Source organism: Lytechinus variegatus, chromosome 7 (genome assembly GCF_018143015.1).
Source record: "Lytechinus variegatus isolate NC3 chromosome 7, Lvar_3.0, whole genome shotgun sequence".
NCBI lineage: Eukaryota > Metazoa > Echinodermata > Echinoidea > Temnopleuroida > Toxopneustidae > Lytechinus > Lytechinus variegatus.
The window spans coordinates 18,535,382-18,556,049 of NC_054746.1; the positions used below are offsets into that span (position 1 = coordinate 18,535,382).

General features: G+C 36.0%; 1 protein-coding gene across 1 annotated transcript; it reads left to right on the top strand.

The window, feature by feature from the left end:
* The first annotated feature begins 6,826 nt into the window (after positions 1-6,826).
* Positions 6,827-18,890, top strand: LOC121418646 (DDB1- and CUL4-associated factor 5-like). Its single transcript, XM_041612623.1, has 8 exons — positions 6,827-7,195; positions 10,159-10,339; positions 10,985-11,124; positions 11,436-11,565; positions 12,011-12,224; positions 14,455-14,521; positions 15,768-15,886; positions 17,172-18,890. Exons 1-8 carry the CDS (start codon positions 6,967-6,969, stop codon positions 18,642-18,644), a joined length of 2,553 nt encoding a protein of 850 aa, XP_041468557.1. The 5' UTR covers positions 6,827-6,966; the 3' UTR covers positions 18,645-18,890.
* The last annotated feature ends 1,778 nt before the right edge of the window (positions 18,891-20,668 follow it).

The following is a 20,668-nucleotide window of genomic DNA, read 5'->3' on the forward strand; positions in this document are numbered from 1 at the left end:
GCTCAAATCGCTAGAGGGCCAGGGCGGACTTCATCAAATCGCTCGAGGAGCTTGTCTTCTCCAGTGATGATCAGTGGTATTCTTTCGAATATAACCGAATATGGTAGGCCTACTTGTAAAGCTGCTTGGAGAGTTTTTCAAATTAATTCAGCAGATTTTGGGGTGTTGAAATTTTGAGATTTGTGAGTGAGCGAGTCACAATATTCACAAGGGTCCACGTAACAGTTTGAAAGTGACCATGCAAAAAATCACCGTGACAATCAGAATGGTAATTTTTACGGGTTTTTTTTTGTTTACACAGTTTTGGAAAAGGGGGCTGAAGCCAACCCAGTCCCCAGGTATAAAATAACTGAGTTTTATTTCTCAAGAAAATTCTCTTAATACTTAGTCCGTCATTAAAATGTTTCCGTATCTGACTACAAAATGTGAATCTGTGAGTAGGAGTGGGCTATATATGTGGGTGCCATTTGGTTTTACTGTGGGAACAGTTTCTTTGTGTGTTCCTTTTTATCTTATCTCAACATGAAATGACAATATATTTTGTTTCGGGTCCGAAAAAAAAGTGTGCCAGACCAAATTCCAAAATGGCCGCCAACCCCCCCCAAAAAAAAAAATCACAGTTTTGGCCACAACTTCTTTATTTTGTGGTCTTTTCTCTGGTTTTGCTGTCTATTCATTTGTTTTGGGGGCAGGCAATTTGTTTTTCCTATAATTAGCACTTTTAAACCATTATTTGTAGAGTTAAAAGGTAATTATTCCTAAATTTCCCAATTTGTATAGCCTTTTTTCAACCAAATGTAGGTTTTATCGTCCTGGAGTTCTTGGATATTAGATGGTACGGGGTCAACAATAGCAAACAGCCTTTATTCCTCTACTATGGTTTTTACGGATATTTGCGAAATAATCTTATTAAATTAAAAAAATGTTAATTATCCATATAGTACACAATGTACTGTTACTGTACATATACTACACCGCATGCATTGACCATCATGACATATGATAAGGCCTTTATATAATCTAATTCAAATTTCAAATTAGATTGTGAATTTGATTGCTTGTCAGCTGATGATGAAACCAGCAACGTAAATTGCACATGAAAATATCACATAATTATATATCATATACGTAGATCAAATATCTAGCCATATCTTCTTCACGGGAGGCTTTTTTTAACCTGGTTGTGGTGTCTAACTGGCCTATGTTTATGGGGTCAGGTAACTATCATGGTAACGTTGATCAACAGCTAATCAGAAGCAAGGATAAGTTAACATAATGGTAAATTTTTATGCAACGGGGCCTAGAATAGCTACAGTGTAAATGCTATGATGTGGGATCAATTACCTTTCTCCGCCCCCGGAATTAGCATATTTAACAAAACATGTCCTCAGTTTCTGAGACAAAACATATCTTCAATTTCTGATGCTTCTATATTCTAGACCTAAGAGATCATTTCTACATGAATAACAATACAGGCCTTGTCATGGTGGCCAATGCATTTATGCAGTGCAGCATGTAAATTATATAGCCCCTATGGATAATTAACTTTTTTTATTTTATTTAATAAGATATATTTCACAAATATCCGTAAACCCATAGTAGAGGAATAAAAGCGATACAGCTCTATGAAGCTGTTTGCTATATTGTTCTCGTACCATCTTATATCCAAGAACCCCAGGACGATAAAACCTTCTTTTTGGCTGAAAAAGGGTTATAAAAATTGGAAAAGTTAGGTATAATTACCTTTTAACTCTACAAATAATGGTTTAAAAGTACTTACTATAGGAAAAATTGCCCGCCCCTTAACACATATAAATAGACACCAAAACCAAAGAAAAAGACCACCAAATAAAAAAGTTGTGGCCAAAATTGTGATTTGGGGGGTTTTGGCGGCCATTTTGGATTTTGGTCTGGCACACTTTTTTTCTCGGACCCGAAACAAAAAATATTGTCATTTCATGTTGAGATACATTACAAGGAATAAAAAAACTGTTCCCATATTGAAATTACAAAAAAAAGTATTTTTGACCCATGTATAGCCCACTCCTACTGTGAGTCACCATGCACATGGCTTTGTAAATACTGATTCTACTCTCTTAGATTTTCTCGAGCGATATGAGAGAGAAAAAGACAAAAGCGGATCCAGTGGGCCTGAGAGGCCTTGTGGAACGTATTCTCGTTGGGGGGAGGGGGGGGGGCAAAGACAAAAAGGGGCACCTATACATGCCAAAGGACATTTTGGTGCAAGCAAATATTTTCACTATGAAATTATCATCTGTGTGAAGAAGTTGTGTGTTTTGTAGATATTAAGTTAAGCAAAGTTTTCTTTGAAGCGATGTCTGATTGATAAGATATATGTTTAGGTTTTATTTTATTGCGAGCGAGCGGTTTGTAAAAATTTTCAAAACTGAAGTTGTAAAGCTAGCTTTTTTGGTCATGTAAGGGTTGAATTTGGCCTTATTTAATATAATTGTTTATTTCACACTTAGTTTTCCATACTTCTCTTCACTTCCATTTCTATGACTCTGTCACACACCTGTTTCTCTCATTCTTTAGTTCTTCATCACATCATTCCATTGCCATTCCAACTCCATACAGCTTCACATGTTTCTATTATCATTTTCTCATTTACATTCAGTACATTTTTCTTCATTCATATCATCTTACCTCATCCTCATTGGTTCACCTTTCACCCTTGGTTCTTCCACTTTTCTGGGTTCTCCCATTCTCTGTTTCTCTATTGGTTGAATTTATCATGTGACATTATTTTTTACTATATTTGAATGTATTATTTGTGAAGGCAATGCCTAGTGAGGTACCAATAAATCAGAACACCACGTACTGTACTGCATTTTGGTCAACATCTTTATTTTTGAGTTAAGTTCAATATGAGTTTGCTTTTTTTATTTTTTGAGGTAGACATGTTAGAACACTCGGCCACACTACAGTCAATTATATATGGACCTTATTTCTGTTACAAAGGCATGTCCTTGCAAAATGTTGCGAATGTGAATCAAACTCAAACTTTCGGAAATTTAATTTATAAAGACATGGAAAGTAAACATTCCCACCAGTTTTTGTAATCATGCATGAAGAAAGGATGTGAATCTAACCAAAAAGTTTAACGCAAGCGCGAAGCGTGAGCCAGAAAATTTTTATTTTCTCACTGAAAACTAGACATTCTAAGCAATGTTTGTAACCAGTAACAGAATGGGTACCTTAATAAACAGTCATTGATGCGATTTTTTTTTTTAAAACTTAAAATGTATTATGTTTTACTTCAAAACGGGTATTTCATTTTGAAAAAGGGCACATTTCATTTTGAAAAGGGCGTTTACCATTTTGAGAAAAGGGCATTTTTCCTACAGAGAATGGGGGCACTTGCCCCCTGCCCCCCCCCCCCCGGTTCCACCGCCCCTGCTATGAACTAGCGCTGTCCGCTCGCATTTAATTTGATTGGTGGGTTATGTATACATCTATAAGAATTTATTATTAATGGAAACTTTTCGATCTTATTGAAAATGTCTAAAATTATACATTTTTGTTCCTCATGCAATTCTGGTTGATCTTTATAATTATACCTCACTCAGGCACGGTTTTAGAGGGGCCTTTGGGGACCGTGAGCCCCCCCAAAAAAAATAAAATGCTCAAGACCCCCCAAAATTTCGACCACATAGAAAAAAATAAAATGTAGGCCCTGTATTCTTACATATGTATTGACTAATGCAGTATTCCATTCATGTCGTCAAGCACTCCTAAAATCAAGGTTTTTTAAAACTCAAATTCGAAAATTTTCTCGCCCGGTCGTTAAACGCTCCCTCGGAAAATATAATCTAAATGCAGAATACATTCAATACGAGTTAGCGCGAGTATAGGATGTCCTGCAATATAATACACTGTCTTGCAATTTTTTTCTCCGAAATTAACCTCCCAACCACGAATATAACAATACTATATTGCCATAAAATTAAAGTTTTAACTCTTAACTTATCCGTGTATTCTCAAAAGCGCTGTGATTTTTGTCATTCTTTAGGACATTTCTTTTAAGAAAACGGCTCTGTCGCTATATACTCCCCGATTGAGGCTTAACTTATTTAACACATTACAGGTAATCATGTGCTTATTCAGGGGAGGGGGTTCGGGGCCCGGATAGGCGAAAAAGGGGTCGCAAAAAAGAGGAAGAAAAGAAATGGGAAAAAAGGGGGAGATAAAAAGGAGGGAAAGAAGAAAAAAAAGGGGGAAGAGAGAGGGGAAAAAGAAGAGGGAAGGGGGCGCCGAATTGATGTTTTACTTAGGTATGCCGAATTGATGTTCGACATCGGGGCGCCGAACTGATTTTTGACATGTATAAGGGGGCGCCGAATTGATGTCCGACGGGGGGGGGGCGCCGAATTGATGTTCGACCTAGGGGGCGTCGGATCTTTGTTCTACATTGCAGGGAGCCGAATTAAAATTCGACATAGGGGCGCCAAATCGACCTTCAACCTAGGGGGTGCCGAATCGATGTTCGATATAGGGGCGCCGACTTGATGTTCGATATGGGGGCGCCGTATTGAAGTTCGACATAGGGGCGCTGAATTGATGTTCTACCTAGGGGCGCCGAATTAATGTTCGACCAAGGGCTGCCGAATTGATCTTCAACCTAGGGGGCCGAATTGATGTTCTTATACCATACCGAGGGGCACCGAATTGATGTTTGACCTAGGGGCGCCAAATTGAAGTTCGATATAGAGAGCGCCAAATTTATGTTCGACCTAGGGGCACCGAATTGATGTTTGACATAGGGGACGCCAAATTGATGGTCGACCTAGGGTGGCGCCGAATTGATGTTCGACATAGGGGCGCCAAATTGATGTTCAACCTGGGGGCGCCGAATTTATGTTTTATCTAGGGGCGTCCAATTGATGCTTGACATAGGGGGCGCCGAATCGATGTTCAACCTAGGGAGAGGGCCGGGCGCCAAATTCATATTCGACCTTTGTACGAGAGGCCGGGGAAGGTGACTATACAGCTGCTTGATCAGTATAAGGCTATCCACAATAAGCAATTTTCTTTGTGTTAAATAAACTAACGTCGAAAATTGTCAAGCCCCCAGAAGCCCCTCCCCCAAAAAACCTTTTAGTCTAGAACCGCGCCTGACCTCACCTATATTAACACTCACTGGCGGATCCGGGGGGGGGGGAGGCACAGACGGCACAATGAAAATTTGTAATGTAAAAATGCCGTTAAAAGTTAAAACACGAGTGTGCTCCCCCCGGCCCCTTTGAAAGGGAAGAACAAGTCCTTTTTTTTTCTTGTCCAAAAAATTCCTTATTTTGGGGTTGAAAACTTTTTTTTTTTGCTTTTCGAATTTGTTCGTGGACGAGGAAATTGTGCCCCCCCCCCCGGCCTCCTTTGGAAAATCCTGGATCCGCCCCTGGTAAAACCGGTATGGGGTTACACCTTCAAAACTCATTTAGAAAAGAAAGCCATAAGACTTGTCTCAAATGTCCCATAATTATAACAGTCATACAACATTTTTGTTTTACAATCCCCTTTATTACAACTGATATCTTTGAATTCCATATATAGCTTCATGTACTAAGCTTAACTTTGACCTGTAATTTTGAATTATTCCATTATCATTGTGTTAAATTACGACCTATTTATTTACCGATTATTTTTGTATGATGTTATCTGTAACTGATGACATTTAATCTGTTTTGTATATCATGTATGTATAATATGTTTGTTATGTTTATCTGAAAATGAAAAATAAAACAAATTGAATTTAACTGAATGCCAGAATCTTGCCAACAATTTAATGAAATTTTTGTTCCAAATTTCCAAATCCATCCTGACAATTAATTGGCAAATGCTTAATTATACTCCCTCCACATGTTTCTTCTCTAATCTATGGAATATTATATTATATATTATATTGAATATATATATATTAATAAATATTTTAAAAGTTCAACCTCCTCAAGGTTTTGGTTATTATGAAGGGAAATTATATATATATTTTTTATTTGTTGGTCGTATGCATGTAAACTTAAATGATATACCATAGCGCTTCCCCCCCCCTCCTCATCCTACCCCATTTTTGCTGCAGGAGTATTCAATTTTATTGTTTAGTTTGATTTAATATAATCTATTTTAGGATATTAATTTTGTAAAAATTTGATCTAATCCCCATCTAGCCTAATCATTGTAGTTCATTTTGTTTTTATTCCGAATATTTCTATAGAAATATTCTCTTTCAATTTGTAATGTATTTTTGTTTTGAGGTGACTCCCTTTTCTCCGGGGTCTGCATTAACCACCTATGCATTTTTTGTTTGTTTTGTTCATGTCACTTTGTTTTGATATCTTTTGTTTATCCTCATGATGGTCGAATAAAGTGAATAAAAAAAGAAGAATACTGGTGAGGGTTGATTTCCAATATTTAAGAACCAATAGAAAATCACACGAGATCGTGATGAGTTCTAAATAAGTGATAATAATTTTGCTTGCCTACAGAAAGTAAACAAATATTAGCTAAATTTGGGACGTGAGGCCTGTAGACGTCCAAACCCGACACCAATTAAGACCGACCAGTCCCCATCATAGTCGTATTATAGGTCTATCATCAATCTGGTGTTGATTGTTGCTCATTGCCGGGGGCTCATTGTCATTATTTCATATCGTTATTTTGCCAAATTCAATTGATTTTTTTTAAAGTAAAGAGTGATATTACCGGTATGCCACCCCAAAAGATCTCGCCACCATAGGCTATAATAATCCATACCCCCCCCCCTACCCAGCAGACGTCGCTGAATGTTCGTTCTCGTCGCTATTTCGCTGCTAGCGGCTGGTCCGAACATAAACAATCCAAGAACTGGTAGTCACAAGAGCAAGCGCCGACCCGAGAGAAAATCTTTCCTAAAAAGCTGAGAATCGCCTTCGTGACTTAGCCTTTTCTTTCTTACTCGGAAGTAAGGAAAACATGGAGGGGTTTAAGACACACACATGCTATGAAAAGGCGACGGAACTGCCTCAAATGATATCTCGTCGACAGCAGAATGGCTGCACAAGTTTGCCGAGAATAGTGTTGAACAGCCGCATCAATGCAATGCACAGGAAAGAGCCATTCTATCGACTCAATTTATTGGGGCACTACGGCTGCGTCAACGCCATTGAGTTCAGCAATAGAGGCGGAGATTATCTTGCATCAGGTGAGGAAATTGAACAAGCAGGGTTTGTTTGGGGAGTATAGGGTTTCCAAGAACATTGAGCTTGTTTTATTTACTCCTAGGTAACGGTCCTAGGTAGTTTATGCCTGAGCAGAGAATAGAGATGTAAGCTAATGTCTTAGTGATTGAAATGTCAACAATCATCATTTGCCGCTGAACTTGAACTTTGAACTTGAACTTAAGTTTTAGCATGGGTACGGATGGGGATTTGGGAAATGATCTCTGCGTGTTGATGATTGTGGTGGTGGTACAAATGCATATGAAAATGAATTACAGATATTAACCTGTTGCCATTAGATGTGCAGTTTACTTAATAAAATTATTATAAATTATTTTGATAGTTAAACATAATCTGATTATGTTGAATCATTCAGCATCAATCATTAAACTGTGCTGACAATCATTCAAATATTTCTACTTATTGGTTTCATCACCATTATCATCTGCTGCATAACATATAACCTTTTCATTGAATGAGTGATCTGCTGTAATCTTCAAAGGGCTCTGCAGCCTATCTCGAATATGAAAGACGAAGGTTTGATTGTGATGGGAATGAAGCTTCTCACTATCATCAAATGCATTATCAGTATCATCGAATAATTAATTATCTATTATTAATTATTGGTATTATTCATTATTATTATTACTATTATTGTTATTTATATAATTTTTTGAATAATTAATAAAGTTATTTTATTATTACTATTATCAGTTTATTTTTATTATTATTATAATGATTATCATAATTATTGTTACTTTTATCATCATCATTATTATCATTATAATTATTATTATTAAATAATTTTTATTTTATTATTAAAATTATACCATCTTTATTGGTATCAATAGGAGTTGGCCTAAGAATAGTACATGTCCATAAATATATGAATTTGAATTCGTTGTAGTATTAACATGGAATGATGTCTTATCTTCTCACATTTTTCTTCTGTAATGAAAAATCTTATTCAAATATACCTAATACCCTGGATTAAAATTTAATATCTTTTTGTAATCTGGACCTGTGTCTTGTATTGTATTTCTGGAGTAGAAAACAAAAATCATGCCCACAATTTTAATATGCAGTCTACCTTGAGTTATTAGACTATATCCCTTTATTCATAGAGGCTTTTATATTGTTTTGGAATATGATAACATACTACGCATGAAATTCAAAAAAAATAAGAATAGAAAGGTTGAATTAACCTCTCAATCCTTGGTAACGTCAAATCAGAAATTTACACAGTTGTGCAGACTTAAATATTGGACGATGATAATTGGGCATTTTGAAAGGTTTGATTTGATTTGATCAACATTTAGCCTAGAGTTGCAAAGGGCTGGAAAATTTGTGGAAATTTTCCTGGGAAAGTTTGTGAATTTTATGCACATGGTTTTCAATACAGGCAATAAAAAATTAGCACATATATTAGAGATAGTAATTGGGAGCACAATAACAGAAATGTTAGCCAGCCCTTGCCCTACTACTGGTATATTACAAAAGCAGATTTTAAACAATAAAACAAGCAAACAAAAACAAATGGAATGCAAAGTATTTTTGTACGCCCATCTAGACGGGATGTATTATGGTATCACGCTTGGTGTCCATTAACTTTTCCTTGTTACGTGATAACTTCAGTTTGACTTTACCTAGTCTCATATAATTTGGTATGTATGATACTAGCATGGATCACAGGAAGCCTGTAGATTTTGAGGTCAAAAGGTCAAAGGTCAAGGTCACAGTGACATATTTTCATCTTACCTTTTTGCAGTCCTTGTAAATGCGATAACTTCAGTTTGACTTAACCTAGTCTCATATAATTTGGTATGTATGATACTAGCATGGATCACAGGAAGCCTGTAGATTTTGAGGTCAAAAGGTCAAAGGTCAAGGTCACAGTGACATATTTTCATCTTACCTTTTTGCAGTCCTTGTAAATGCGATAACTTCAGTTTGACTTAACCTAGTCTCATATAATTTGGTATGTATGATACTAGTATGGATCCCAGGAAGCCTCTTGAGTTTGAGGTCAAAAGGTCAAAGGTGAGGGTCACAGTGACATATTTTCATCTTACCCTTCTGCATTCCTTGTAAACACAATAACTTTAGTTTAACTTAACCTAGGCTCATACATGTATACCGTAATTTGGTGTGTATGATACTAGCCTGGATCCTAGCAATTCTATTAATTTTGAGGTCAGAAGGTCAAAGGTGTAGTCGCCACCTGCCACTTTTCTTGCTTGACCAATAACTCTATTTTCTGTGTTACAGACGGGTGTATCATGTACTTGCCTTAGCGATACAATTTAGAAATTAACTTCAGTTTGGAGAAAGAATGTAGTACTTTAAAAGTAGATAGCTCACCTGGGAAGAAGACTATTAATGCATTTCACTCTATAATACCTAAAGAAAAGAAAATGAAGAAAGAAAGCATAAAAAATAGAATTAAAAAAGAAAAGGAATAAAACAAAAGAAGAAAATAACGTGAAAACTAAAATGAATAAAAAGAGGAAAGTAAAGGGAAAAATAAATGAGAGAGAAAATGAGAACTGAAAAATATTAAAGAAGCTATGAAATTCTTTTTAAAGCTGCACGGCAAAATCAATTCTGACTTGTTGCCATCAAAGCCAAAGGAAGAAGAAGAAGAACATCCTTAGGGTTGTTACTTGCAAGATTTCAATGTTATGTGTATTCCAGGCATAAAATTTTTGATATTTTTAGGGTACATTGTAAGTCAATTTTTCAAAAGGGCAATTTAAAAAAAAACAGTTTAAATTAGGAAAGAAAAAATATAAGCCAACATTAATATCCAAGGCCAGTGAAAGTGGCATTGAGGCCATCCAGTAGGGCATTGAATGACATTGCATGGCCTTGTTTTAATTTAAGCCCTAGTATTCAATAAATTTTAATTGTATAATCAGTGTTTGTTCATTGTTCTTGTTCCTTTCAGGTGGAGATGACAGACGTATACTCCTATGGAATGTGAACGAAGCTCTCAATGCAAAATATGAACCACGTAGCATGAAGGGAGAGCACCACTCAAACATATTCTGTTTGGCTTTTGACAATGAGAATGGAAAGATTTACTCTGGAGGGAATGATGATCAAGTTATAGTCCATGATACCAGAAGGTAGGTACATGTAGATCAGATGTGCTTCTAAACTAAAAAGTTTTTTTTTCTTAGAAGGGGGAGGATCTTCTTGGGGTTGGAAAATGTGTGTTTCTGGTCATAAGGAAAATGGCCTGTCATGGCCTATCATAGGCAAGGCTCCACACTAACTTTTTATCTTGGTGGCCCGAAAAGCAAATTTGGTGGCACTAAAACAATAGAAAATATTACAATTTATCAAAACTTTGGTAGCCTGACGGGGCCACTGATTGCAGGCTTTTAAAGAATTTTGGTGGCCCGACTCTCATTTTTGGTTGCCCCGGGCCACTGCTAATGTCAAGCCCTGGGATAGGTAATAAAAGCCTGTCCTGATAATATTATTATGTACTGAATTCTTATGTCCTTGAGCAATCTATAGAGTGAATTTAGTGCTTCAAAAGTCACATTAACATTATTTTTATTATTACCTACTATTATTATTATTATTTTTGTTGTTATTGTAATTATTATTTGATTACCTACTATTATTATCATTGTTGTTATTATCATTATCATTATTATTAAATATTGTCATTATTATTATCATCAATATTATTAAAGTTATTATTGTTGTTATTTATATCAATATTGTTTATTATTATTCTATTTATTTCTTTTGTATCCCAGAGGTGATGCGATAGATTTGTTCTTACATGAGGATGCTGTGTATGGCTTAGCAGTAGATCCCAGGAATGATAATATCTATGCCAGTGCCTGTGCAGATGGAAGGGTTCTTCTTTGGGACATCCGAGCCCCAAGTCATCAAGGTAATGTTGAGCAGTGGTCTATCAATAATTCAATATCTAGTAACTATTTTAGAAAGGGTTAGATATTTATGACATTGAATATGTATCCGTCTGGGGAGTGATTCATGGCATGGCTTGTTGGATGTTTTATAAAAAATGTTGAGGAATCATAGATGTACATGAATGTCGTAATGCAAGACTTGAAATATTGTTATTTTAAAAAATTTCATTTCATCTGATCTTTATTTGCCTAATTTAAAAGTAATAACCAATTAAACTTCATCATTGTCCTTAATATTGTTTGTTTTCTCCACCATTTTTTATTACAACAGAACCATTTGTATTAGCCAACTATGTGACAGCATTCCATGCTGTTGTATACCATCCTCAAGAACCTAGGTTTCTAGCCACTGCCAATGCTAAAGAAGGTATTGCCCTGTGGGACGTCAGAGCACCCAAAAGGTAATCTATTTCTTGAATTTTCAGTTCAAACCACATCCCCCCCGACAAAAATAGAGTTTAAAATAAATTGTCTGTTGTGCTGTTTGACTATTGAAGCGTGTGTTTGATCACTAATTAATATCTTAATTTTGTATTGATGAATTTGGCAATGGAATTTAGTTTCCAATGATATAATCGCACATACAGTATATCTTTATTCATAGGCCAATATATGTACTGTTAATAGTCAAAGCAAACTATATTTACCTTTAATGTACATTTATATTATTTGTCATAATCAATTTAAATTATATTCCACAGAATATTAGTAGTTTTTAAGAGTTTTATTTATGGTTGGATTTTACACTTCCTTATTGGAACTGGGCAAAGCTGTTTTCTTCACGCATAGACATGATAGAGTTTTTAAAACCAACATGTACCTCTTCATTTATTTCATTTATCTCAGTTGCCTTTTACGATACGGAAGTGCCTACACCCAGATGAATGCAATGAGTGTGCGTTTTAACCAGAGCGGTAGCCAGCTGCTTGCGTTGCGGAGAAGGCTACCGGCGGTGCTCTACGATATCCACAGTTCAGTGCCGTCTGTGGAGTTCAACCATGATGGCTATTATAACTCTTGTACCATGAAGAGCTGCTGCTTTGGAGGTGACAGAGATCAGGTTTGTGGTCCTTTTAAAGTCAGTAGACCTTATCTATGCACATTACATCATAATCTCATAATGACCTCCCTCAGAAGATACAGGATTTGTAAACAGAGTTGTCAGTGATGCGCCAACTGCAGATCACCATCGCATTCAAGGCATTGGCTTCAGTCTTCAAGATTGTAGCACGATGATGTCATTGAGTAAGGTCCATGTTCACTTTGAACCTTGACTACTCACACAGTTCTGGCTTCCTTACACAGGATGCAGATTTTGATCATGTTTTTTGTTTAATACCTCTAGAATATTGAATCATTTTCTATACAACATTCTTACCACAATGTTTTTACCGAGAAATAAAATATTTATACTAGTATGCTTTCAACCATATGCTTTTTTTCAATGAAAACTTATAATCATTACAATTCTTTATCTCTTGTTTTATGAATTGTTATACATGTATGTACTTTTAGAGATGTTGTGGCTTAGTGGAAAAGTCTCTGGATTTTGAATTATGAGGCACAGAGTTCGAATCCCACCACAACACCTGGGTCCTTTGGCAAGGCGTTTATCTACATTTACTACTCTCTACCCAGGTGTAATAAATGGGTGTCTAGTTGGAATAAATTTTGTGAATGCTCAAGCGCCAGCATCAGATCAGGGTTACAGTACTAAAGCCAGGGAGCGTTTCATGAAAGAAATTTTTGGACGTTTTATCCACAGTCCATTTTATCCGACAGTTACCATACTAACATTGCTCCTCAGCCAATCATGATCAAGGAATGTTGTCGGATCAAAAAACTTATCGGACGGAAATGTTGATGAAACACTCCCCAGAATAATAGTATACAGAGTGTTTTGAAACATTATATGCATGTTATCATCATCAAGACTATTCCAATGCACATGAGCCTATGAAAGGATATTCTATGTGTGCTAGAAAAGCTCCGCGGAATTTGGTATTCTTTTAAAAAGCGAAGTTTCATAGCCACATTGAATTCCACCAGCTCTTGTCCTGCAATATTCATACAGTCATACTCCCAACTCAATTCCTTACCTAGATGGCAATATTTTGATAGCACATTTTGTCTTGTTATATAGAAACAACAATAATGGTAGCAATGATGAAAACAAATTTTATTACTTTTTCCAATATCTGCAGAGCAAATATGTTACAGAACCCCCAACATACAATTAGAGTTCTTTATCAGAGGATTATAGAACTCTAAAATTAATTTTACACCAAGCTTAAAACTGAATTACAGTACAAGAGTATATTAAAGCCCCCCCCCCCCCTTGCATATTACTCCCAGGGTTTCCAGCCCATCCAGGTAATCGGGGAAAATTATTTTTCTTTTTTTCCAGTCAGGGAAAAATCAGAGTTTCATTTTTAAAAATACCTCAAATCGGGGAAAAATGCCCGAAATGAGAGAAAAATCAGGTAATTTTGATCACTCTTAAAGACAAAAGCACGGTATTCAGTCAGACTATGTTATATTTTTGTTGCATATATATCCAAACAACATCCATTACATGACTGGTTATGGTAGTTTGTTTTAGTGTAGCCGCTCTGACTGCAGTACAGTTTTTAAAATACTGAAAATACATGTGATTCACTGCAACAACTTGGAAAACATGCGAAACTTGGAATTTGTTTAAATAATTACAAGGGAATTGTTATACTTCATCAGGGAAAAAATCAGGGAATTTTGTTTTCTTGAAAACCATAGACTCCTTTGGAAAAGAGTGTAATTTATCTCCATTGTTTGTTACATCTAAATATTAGGAGATGTGTATCAGATGACAATCTTATGTTATTGATGTCAATTTTGGCATTTCTTTGTAATTTAGGTATATTGCTGATTGGTTTACGCCTGTATTATCTGCATTCCAGTTCGTCTCATCCCATATGGTCTAATCCCAGTTTGTCTACAACTAGTTGTCTATTAATCATTTGGTCTAATTGCATTTAGCTCATTTGCCATTTTGTCTAATTTCCAGTGAGACTCTCATTAATATCCACTTGGTCCAACACCACTCTGTCTATATAGTTGAAGTGGAAATTAGACCAACTGGTCTTTGGACTAACTGAGCATTAGACCAAGTGTAGTTTTTAGACCAAAATGGCAATTAGACCAAATGGTATTGTCCATGTGGTATTAGACTATCCGAGAATTCGCCCAAACACTTGTAAACAAAGTGAATATAAACTGTGTTTCATAATGCTCTTCTGTTTCTTGTTCCTTAGTTTGTCTTATCCGGTTCTGATGATTTCAACCTCTATATATGGAGAGTTCCAGATCCATGTGAAGGAAGTAAGTCATATGTACAAGATACCTAAGATGTTTTCTTTCACTTTTATCCATCTGGGTCCCATTTGAGGGGGTGTTGATAGAAAATATTGCAAAATGCAAATAAATCAAAAACTTCTCAAGCAATTTTGTTATTGATACATAAATTTTAGCTATGGGAAATTACATTACTCTCCTTGTTGCAAGAAGCAATTCAGCAAGCAATTGCAAGGCATTTGATTGGTTTAGGACCCCAAACCAATTTGCTCATTATTGTGCAGTTATCTCTTTTTGTATTATGTTAGACAATTTTTTCTGAATATTTACCTCAATTTGAACTCCAATAAATTTCAAACTGGAATAGCTTCTGCACTTGTTCTTTCATGATAATGAACAGGATGTGCCTAACTAGATTTGGAGATTGATTCATGACTTCTATGAAGACCAAATTGAGTGCTAATCCACTGGTCAGCTCTGAACAATAGTTAAAGAACAAGTGTGTATCAATAGACAAGCCAACTTTAATCCCTTGATTACCAAAAGTAATTGTAGTGAATTTCTTCTCTTTATAAATTGGAGTTGGATAATCCTATGGTAGCACATTTGGCATCATTTTAAAAGATGAGAATCTATTCTATCAGATGGGATCTTTAACTAAAAAATCATTACTGTGACCTGTTCCTGGTTATATTTGTATGATTTGAAATGGAAAAAATGGTGGGAAAGACGAGAATCTTTTCTTTTAGATGGCCTTGGATCTTGAATTGAAAATTCATTACTGATAAACTTTTGTGAATTTTGTGGTGCGTTGTTACATTTATATGATTTAAATACAAAGAAAAAAGTGGGGAAAGTGTCCAAAATAGTAATACGGATTAATGAGAAAGGTAAATTGAGAACTTTGAAAATTCTGTAGAGCAGAACAACTGTATGGCTTGATTGACCAATTTGTAGATAGTATTATGTGGAGTTTTTAGCCACCGTTTACAGTTGGTCCTAACAAGGTCAAGTTTATTAATAGGGGTCAAAACTCTTGTGGAGCTAGCAACTCTCACTTTGGATTGATAAGTAACCAGACTTGTGGGATAGATGTGCAGTTGGGACCAATGTTATCATGGGGTAAAGATTATGGAAGACGGTCAAGTGATGTCAAGTGTTCATAAGAATGATAGTGTGCAAATAGTCGAGAAATATATTATGGCTGTTACTTTGTACTGAGTTTCCACTGTTACAATTTTAACAATTTTGGTCTTTTGATTTGCTAACTTAGTTCAACAAGTGAATGAAGCATCCCATGTGTTGAAAGGACATCGTCAGATTGTCAATCAAGTCAGGTTTAGCTCAAGAAGTTTCCTCATTGCATCATCTGGTGTGGAGAAAGTCATCAAGGTAAGATTTTATCAAAACTTGATCGTAAAATATGGATATCTTCAAAAGAGTCTGTAATTTGAGTTCACAGGGTTTGAACTGGGCTTACTTTGGATCATAAAACTATGATCGCATGTGTCAGTACATGATATCCTTGCCACTGAATGAGTAAGAAAAACAACTTGACACATCAAATATTTAATAAAAAACTTGTCATGAATAAAAAACTATTATTTATCTCCTGAAAGAGTATCTTTTCCCATTTAGTTTGATAACATTCTGTGTATTACGTTTGCGCTTGGATAATAAGGAGGTATTTTTGGCTTTGATATAAAATGAATCTTGTGCCAAAGTCATGTATGACTGCAACTCTTGTAGGATACTGGTTTCATGGATACATTCCTTGCAGTCATGCCTTTCTTTGGCACAAATCAAATTTTATATCAAAATAAAAAGAAAACCTCTTGAGTATCCAAGCAGAAACATATACCACTCAGAAATGGTAACCAATTATTTAGGATAAAATACTCTTTCAGGAAATGTTTCAGTTTCAGTTTGATTTATTTCACATCTCTCATAAAAACATTCAAATAACAGATACAATATAAAAACATATTCATACATTCATACAAATAAACACAATAGAAAACAAAGAAAAAAAATACACGATAAATCAATTGTAAAAAAGTGGACAGATAGGAATGAATAATATAAAGTAGCAGTGGATGTGGGGGATCAGCAATAAGCCATTGGCCTGTCTAGGCTGATCCCTTGTATACTGCAAAAAAGAAACCAGTTATCGATTTAGTAGAAATAGAAAAGAAAGACCCTACATTAAAAAAAAAGTTGGATTTACCTATTAATGTAACAATTCAATAAAAGTATCTTATATTTTCTTTTAAAATTACTTAAGGTTGGGCATTGCTTCATATCTTACTATGTATAATAGTAATGTTAATGACAAAGATTTTCATGATTGGCAATTGTTGTGATGTAACTTTCATAACTCATTGTATAATCCATGCTCTTTAGACAACAATTGTAAATGTCCAAGGAAATGATTTGAAAATCTAGATCAGTACAATATATATAAAAAAAATGAAGTATAGCTGTGCATAGTGTGTCTATACATGTTTTAGGTTGAACATATTAATGAATTATACAGATCATTGGTCTGGTGATGAATATACATTTCCAGATGTTTTGTTTCTAATTAAGTTTGACTGTACTTATGAAAAGAGTGGTTTGCTTAATTAGTGTATGCTATATGTGGTGTTAATACCTTGTTATCTCTGAATATTGGCAGCTTTGGAGTGCAATGAAATTGCCAGGGATGTCTGATGGCAATGAATCCCCAAGGAAGATGTTCACCCGTCAGCAATACTTCAACTTGATGATAAGCTCAGGATCAGCTCTCTCCCATGACTACTCTGACAAATCCAAAGAAGAGGACCCAAGGATGCTTGCCTTCTTTGATTCATTTATCCAGCGAGAGGTTGACCACAGCTTCAGCAGCGATTCCTCAGATAATAGTGCCTTGAGCCCAGATAGCTTGTACCTCCACTTTGTACGTGATCACAGTGATGATGGAAACAGTTCTGACAGGGATGGTCCTGTCATGCCATCACTCTTGCCTCCGGAACTTGGAATGATCAGTGATAGTGACAGTAATCATGATGCTAATCCAACAAATTGTGAATTGAGTAATACTGAGGTGAAGCCGAAGGCTCGTGAAGAGAGGAATGTGAGCACCAGCAGTGATACTCCTGGATTGAGTGTTGGTGGGCCATCGTTGCAGAAGAGAGGTCAGGAAGACAGGAGTAGGACAAGTGCATCGGATGCTGTTGATAGAGGCAGCACAAGTCAGGCCAGTCATGAATCAAGTGACAGCAGGCGGAGAGGAAGACAACAGAGCAGGAGCTCTAGCGATTCCTCTAGTAGTAGTGATGAATCAGAGGACTTCTTGGTGATGAGGTATCGCAGTCGTCTATTACGCCGCATCATGCGTCAGAAGAGTAAGAAAGGGAAGGATGGGTCTGTGGTTGGAAAATCTATGGGGAATTCCCCATCACAGGTGGAAAAGGATAGACTTTCAAGCTTACAGCAGCGTTTGGCCTTCAGCCGGGTGATGAAGGAACGGATTACGACAGTGAGTGAGAGCGATTCTAGCATGTCTGATGACAATGAACAGTTTCTTGCAATTGTTGGCCAGCTCAGGCAAAGGACAGACTCTGCCCGTCAGCGAGCTGCCTCACTACGCCGCCATAGGATGCGAGCTTTAGAGGAGATATCTAGTTTAACAGGTGGATTTAGTAGATCTGCAACATCCTCATCTTTGCCTTCGTCAAGGAGTCCGCAGAGGGAGCCTCCTGCAGCTGCATTAATGAATAGACTAGCACCGTCCAACCTTTCCTCACCTTCAAACTCACCCAAAAGAGTCCCGAAACTTACTGCCACAGGTTCTGAAGCATCCTGCAGTTCCAAAAGCAGTGCTAAACCATCTACTAGTTCCAAGAAAATGAAAAGTAAGCCACCAAAATCAAAGTCAAGTCAAAGCATTTCAAATTCAAACCTGGCCAGCACATCGAAGGGAAGTAATCATGCTTGTTCAAATAATGTAGAAGGGGCTGGGTGTAGCAAGGACACTGAAGCATCAAGTCAATCCAAGGATAGCAGTAAGAATGGCTTTAAGAAGTTTAAATTGAACAGTTCAGGTAAAAAGAGACATTATCGCAGCACAAACTGTTACTCAAGACAAAAAGACAGTGACTCTGATTAGAAACTTTGCAAAGTGTTTTTGCTTTGCTGTTTATGGGACAAGATCTTTTCCAAAAACCTTTTTATTTACTTCTTTATGCTCCTGGAGTGCCAACATAGTGGATTGGCACTTTGTAAGTCACATTATTATTATTACTACCAATCGTTATTCATCAGAAAATATGGATTTAACAAATGAAACACTTGCATGTGAATCATGAATCTGCCTGAGTCAAATCTCTTTCTATCACAGAAATCTAGGTCCTTTTAAAAAAAGACTTGTTCTAATAACAATTGCACTATTTCTATAACAGGTTTATTATCGGCCAATCAAATTGGATGATTTCAGTAGCGTTAACGCTGATACTCCCGGGGGGGGGGCCATAATGGCCCCCCTCAACGATTTTCGCGATATATCTGCTGCGCGAAATTTTTTCACCTCGCAGCTCACTGACTTTTTACATTCAAGTCTCGCGCAAATTTTGAGACCAAATTTGTGACGCCCGGGTACGCGGTTACGACATTACGCAACATTATGCAAGTGCATGTCAGACCCAAAATTGCTCATAAACGTGATTTCATGTACAAATCCAATGCAAATTGTGTATTTAGCCAAAATTCATAAATGTTTCATAATTTCTACTTTTACTGATTAAACTTAATTAATTTTGCCTTGTTTATGATCAGAATATGTCTGGAACAATTTCCATTGAAAAAACAATAAAAAACAAAAAGTAAAAAAACAAAGAAATACATAAGAAATTCATAAAACAATAAAATACATAAGAAATTTATTTCCAAACCAAAGTTTTTTTGGATTACGATTGTTAAGAATGCTACAAAGAAAATTTTTACCAAAAATTAGCATTCTAGGAGCTTTATTTAGTGAATTAGAGCAAAAAGTATGATTTATGCATAAATTAGCATAATTAATTCATATAAAATAAAATCTCATTATTTTGGAAAATTTTACCATACAGCCTTGTAGATTACATCGCACACTACCAGCGTGCAAATTTTTGCGTCGCTCGCGCGATCGGCGGCCGAGATCTTAAGGGGGGCCATAATGGCCCCCCCCCCCGGGAATGACAAGAATCAAAATACCCCGGGAGATTTAGGGTTAAACTGTTACTGAAAATTTGTTATTGTTGTAAGCTTTGTGAAACTAGACCTTGTGCATTTCAAGTGATATTCACCCTTGAAGATGATTATGTAAACAGTACATGCTTTGTACGTTGTCTGAAAAATTTCGTCCACACAGCCAGTTATTTGACTTGTAGAAGGTCAACTGAGCCATACTGAACTTCACATTCCAAAATCAGTCAATGTAAATGTTGAAAAAAATTGAATACTGATCTGGAGATATTTTTTTTGACAGTTTATAGATTCCTCCCTCTTGAGTTGTCAACTATGTGATGTCAGTAGAATCCCTATTCTCCATCAGCTTTATGATTTTTTTTTGTGCTCTTCCATATTGGGAATTTTTAGGAGAGCAGTCATTCTAGATCCCTTTGAAAACATGCAAAAGAGAATCACCCTGAAGGTAATCAAGTTTATTTGAGAAATTGAAATAAAAAATTCATGTGATTTTCACTATACAAGAACTATTAGTATTATTTGTGTTGAAATAGTATATGTATTCCACAATGTCACATAGTTGACAAATCATCATTATGTCATGAAAACTTTGAAAAGGAATTCATCTTGAATAGATGTTTCATTTTGTTCAAAATTGCAATGATGTGGTCATTTTCATATTTTTTCATTAACCTTTACTCCGAGTATAAGAAGATAGATACTGATGAAGCAGTGAAGCTTCCAGGGAGGCAGTTCTTCAACATTTTTTGTCTGGCAAGTTGTCAAATCTGACAAATATACTTAGTTCATATTTAAGCGCATGTGTCTGACTGTTACTATGGTAATTGTCCGAAATATGGCAACTTGTCTGCACTGACAGCTTTCATTAAACTGTCCCCCAGGCTACCTTCTTGTCAGCTACTCTACAGGTATCTACTTTTTAGTGACTTGTGCTTAAACAAAAATGTT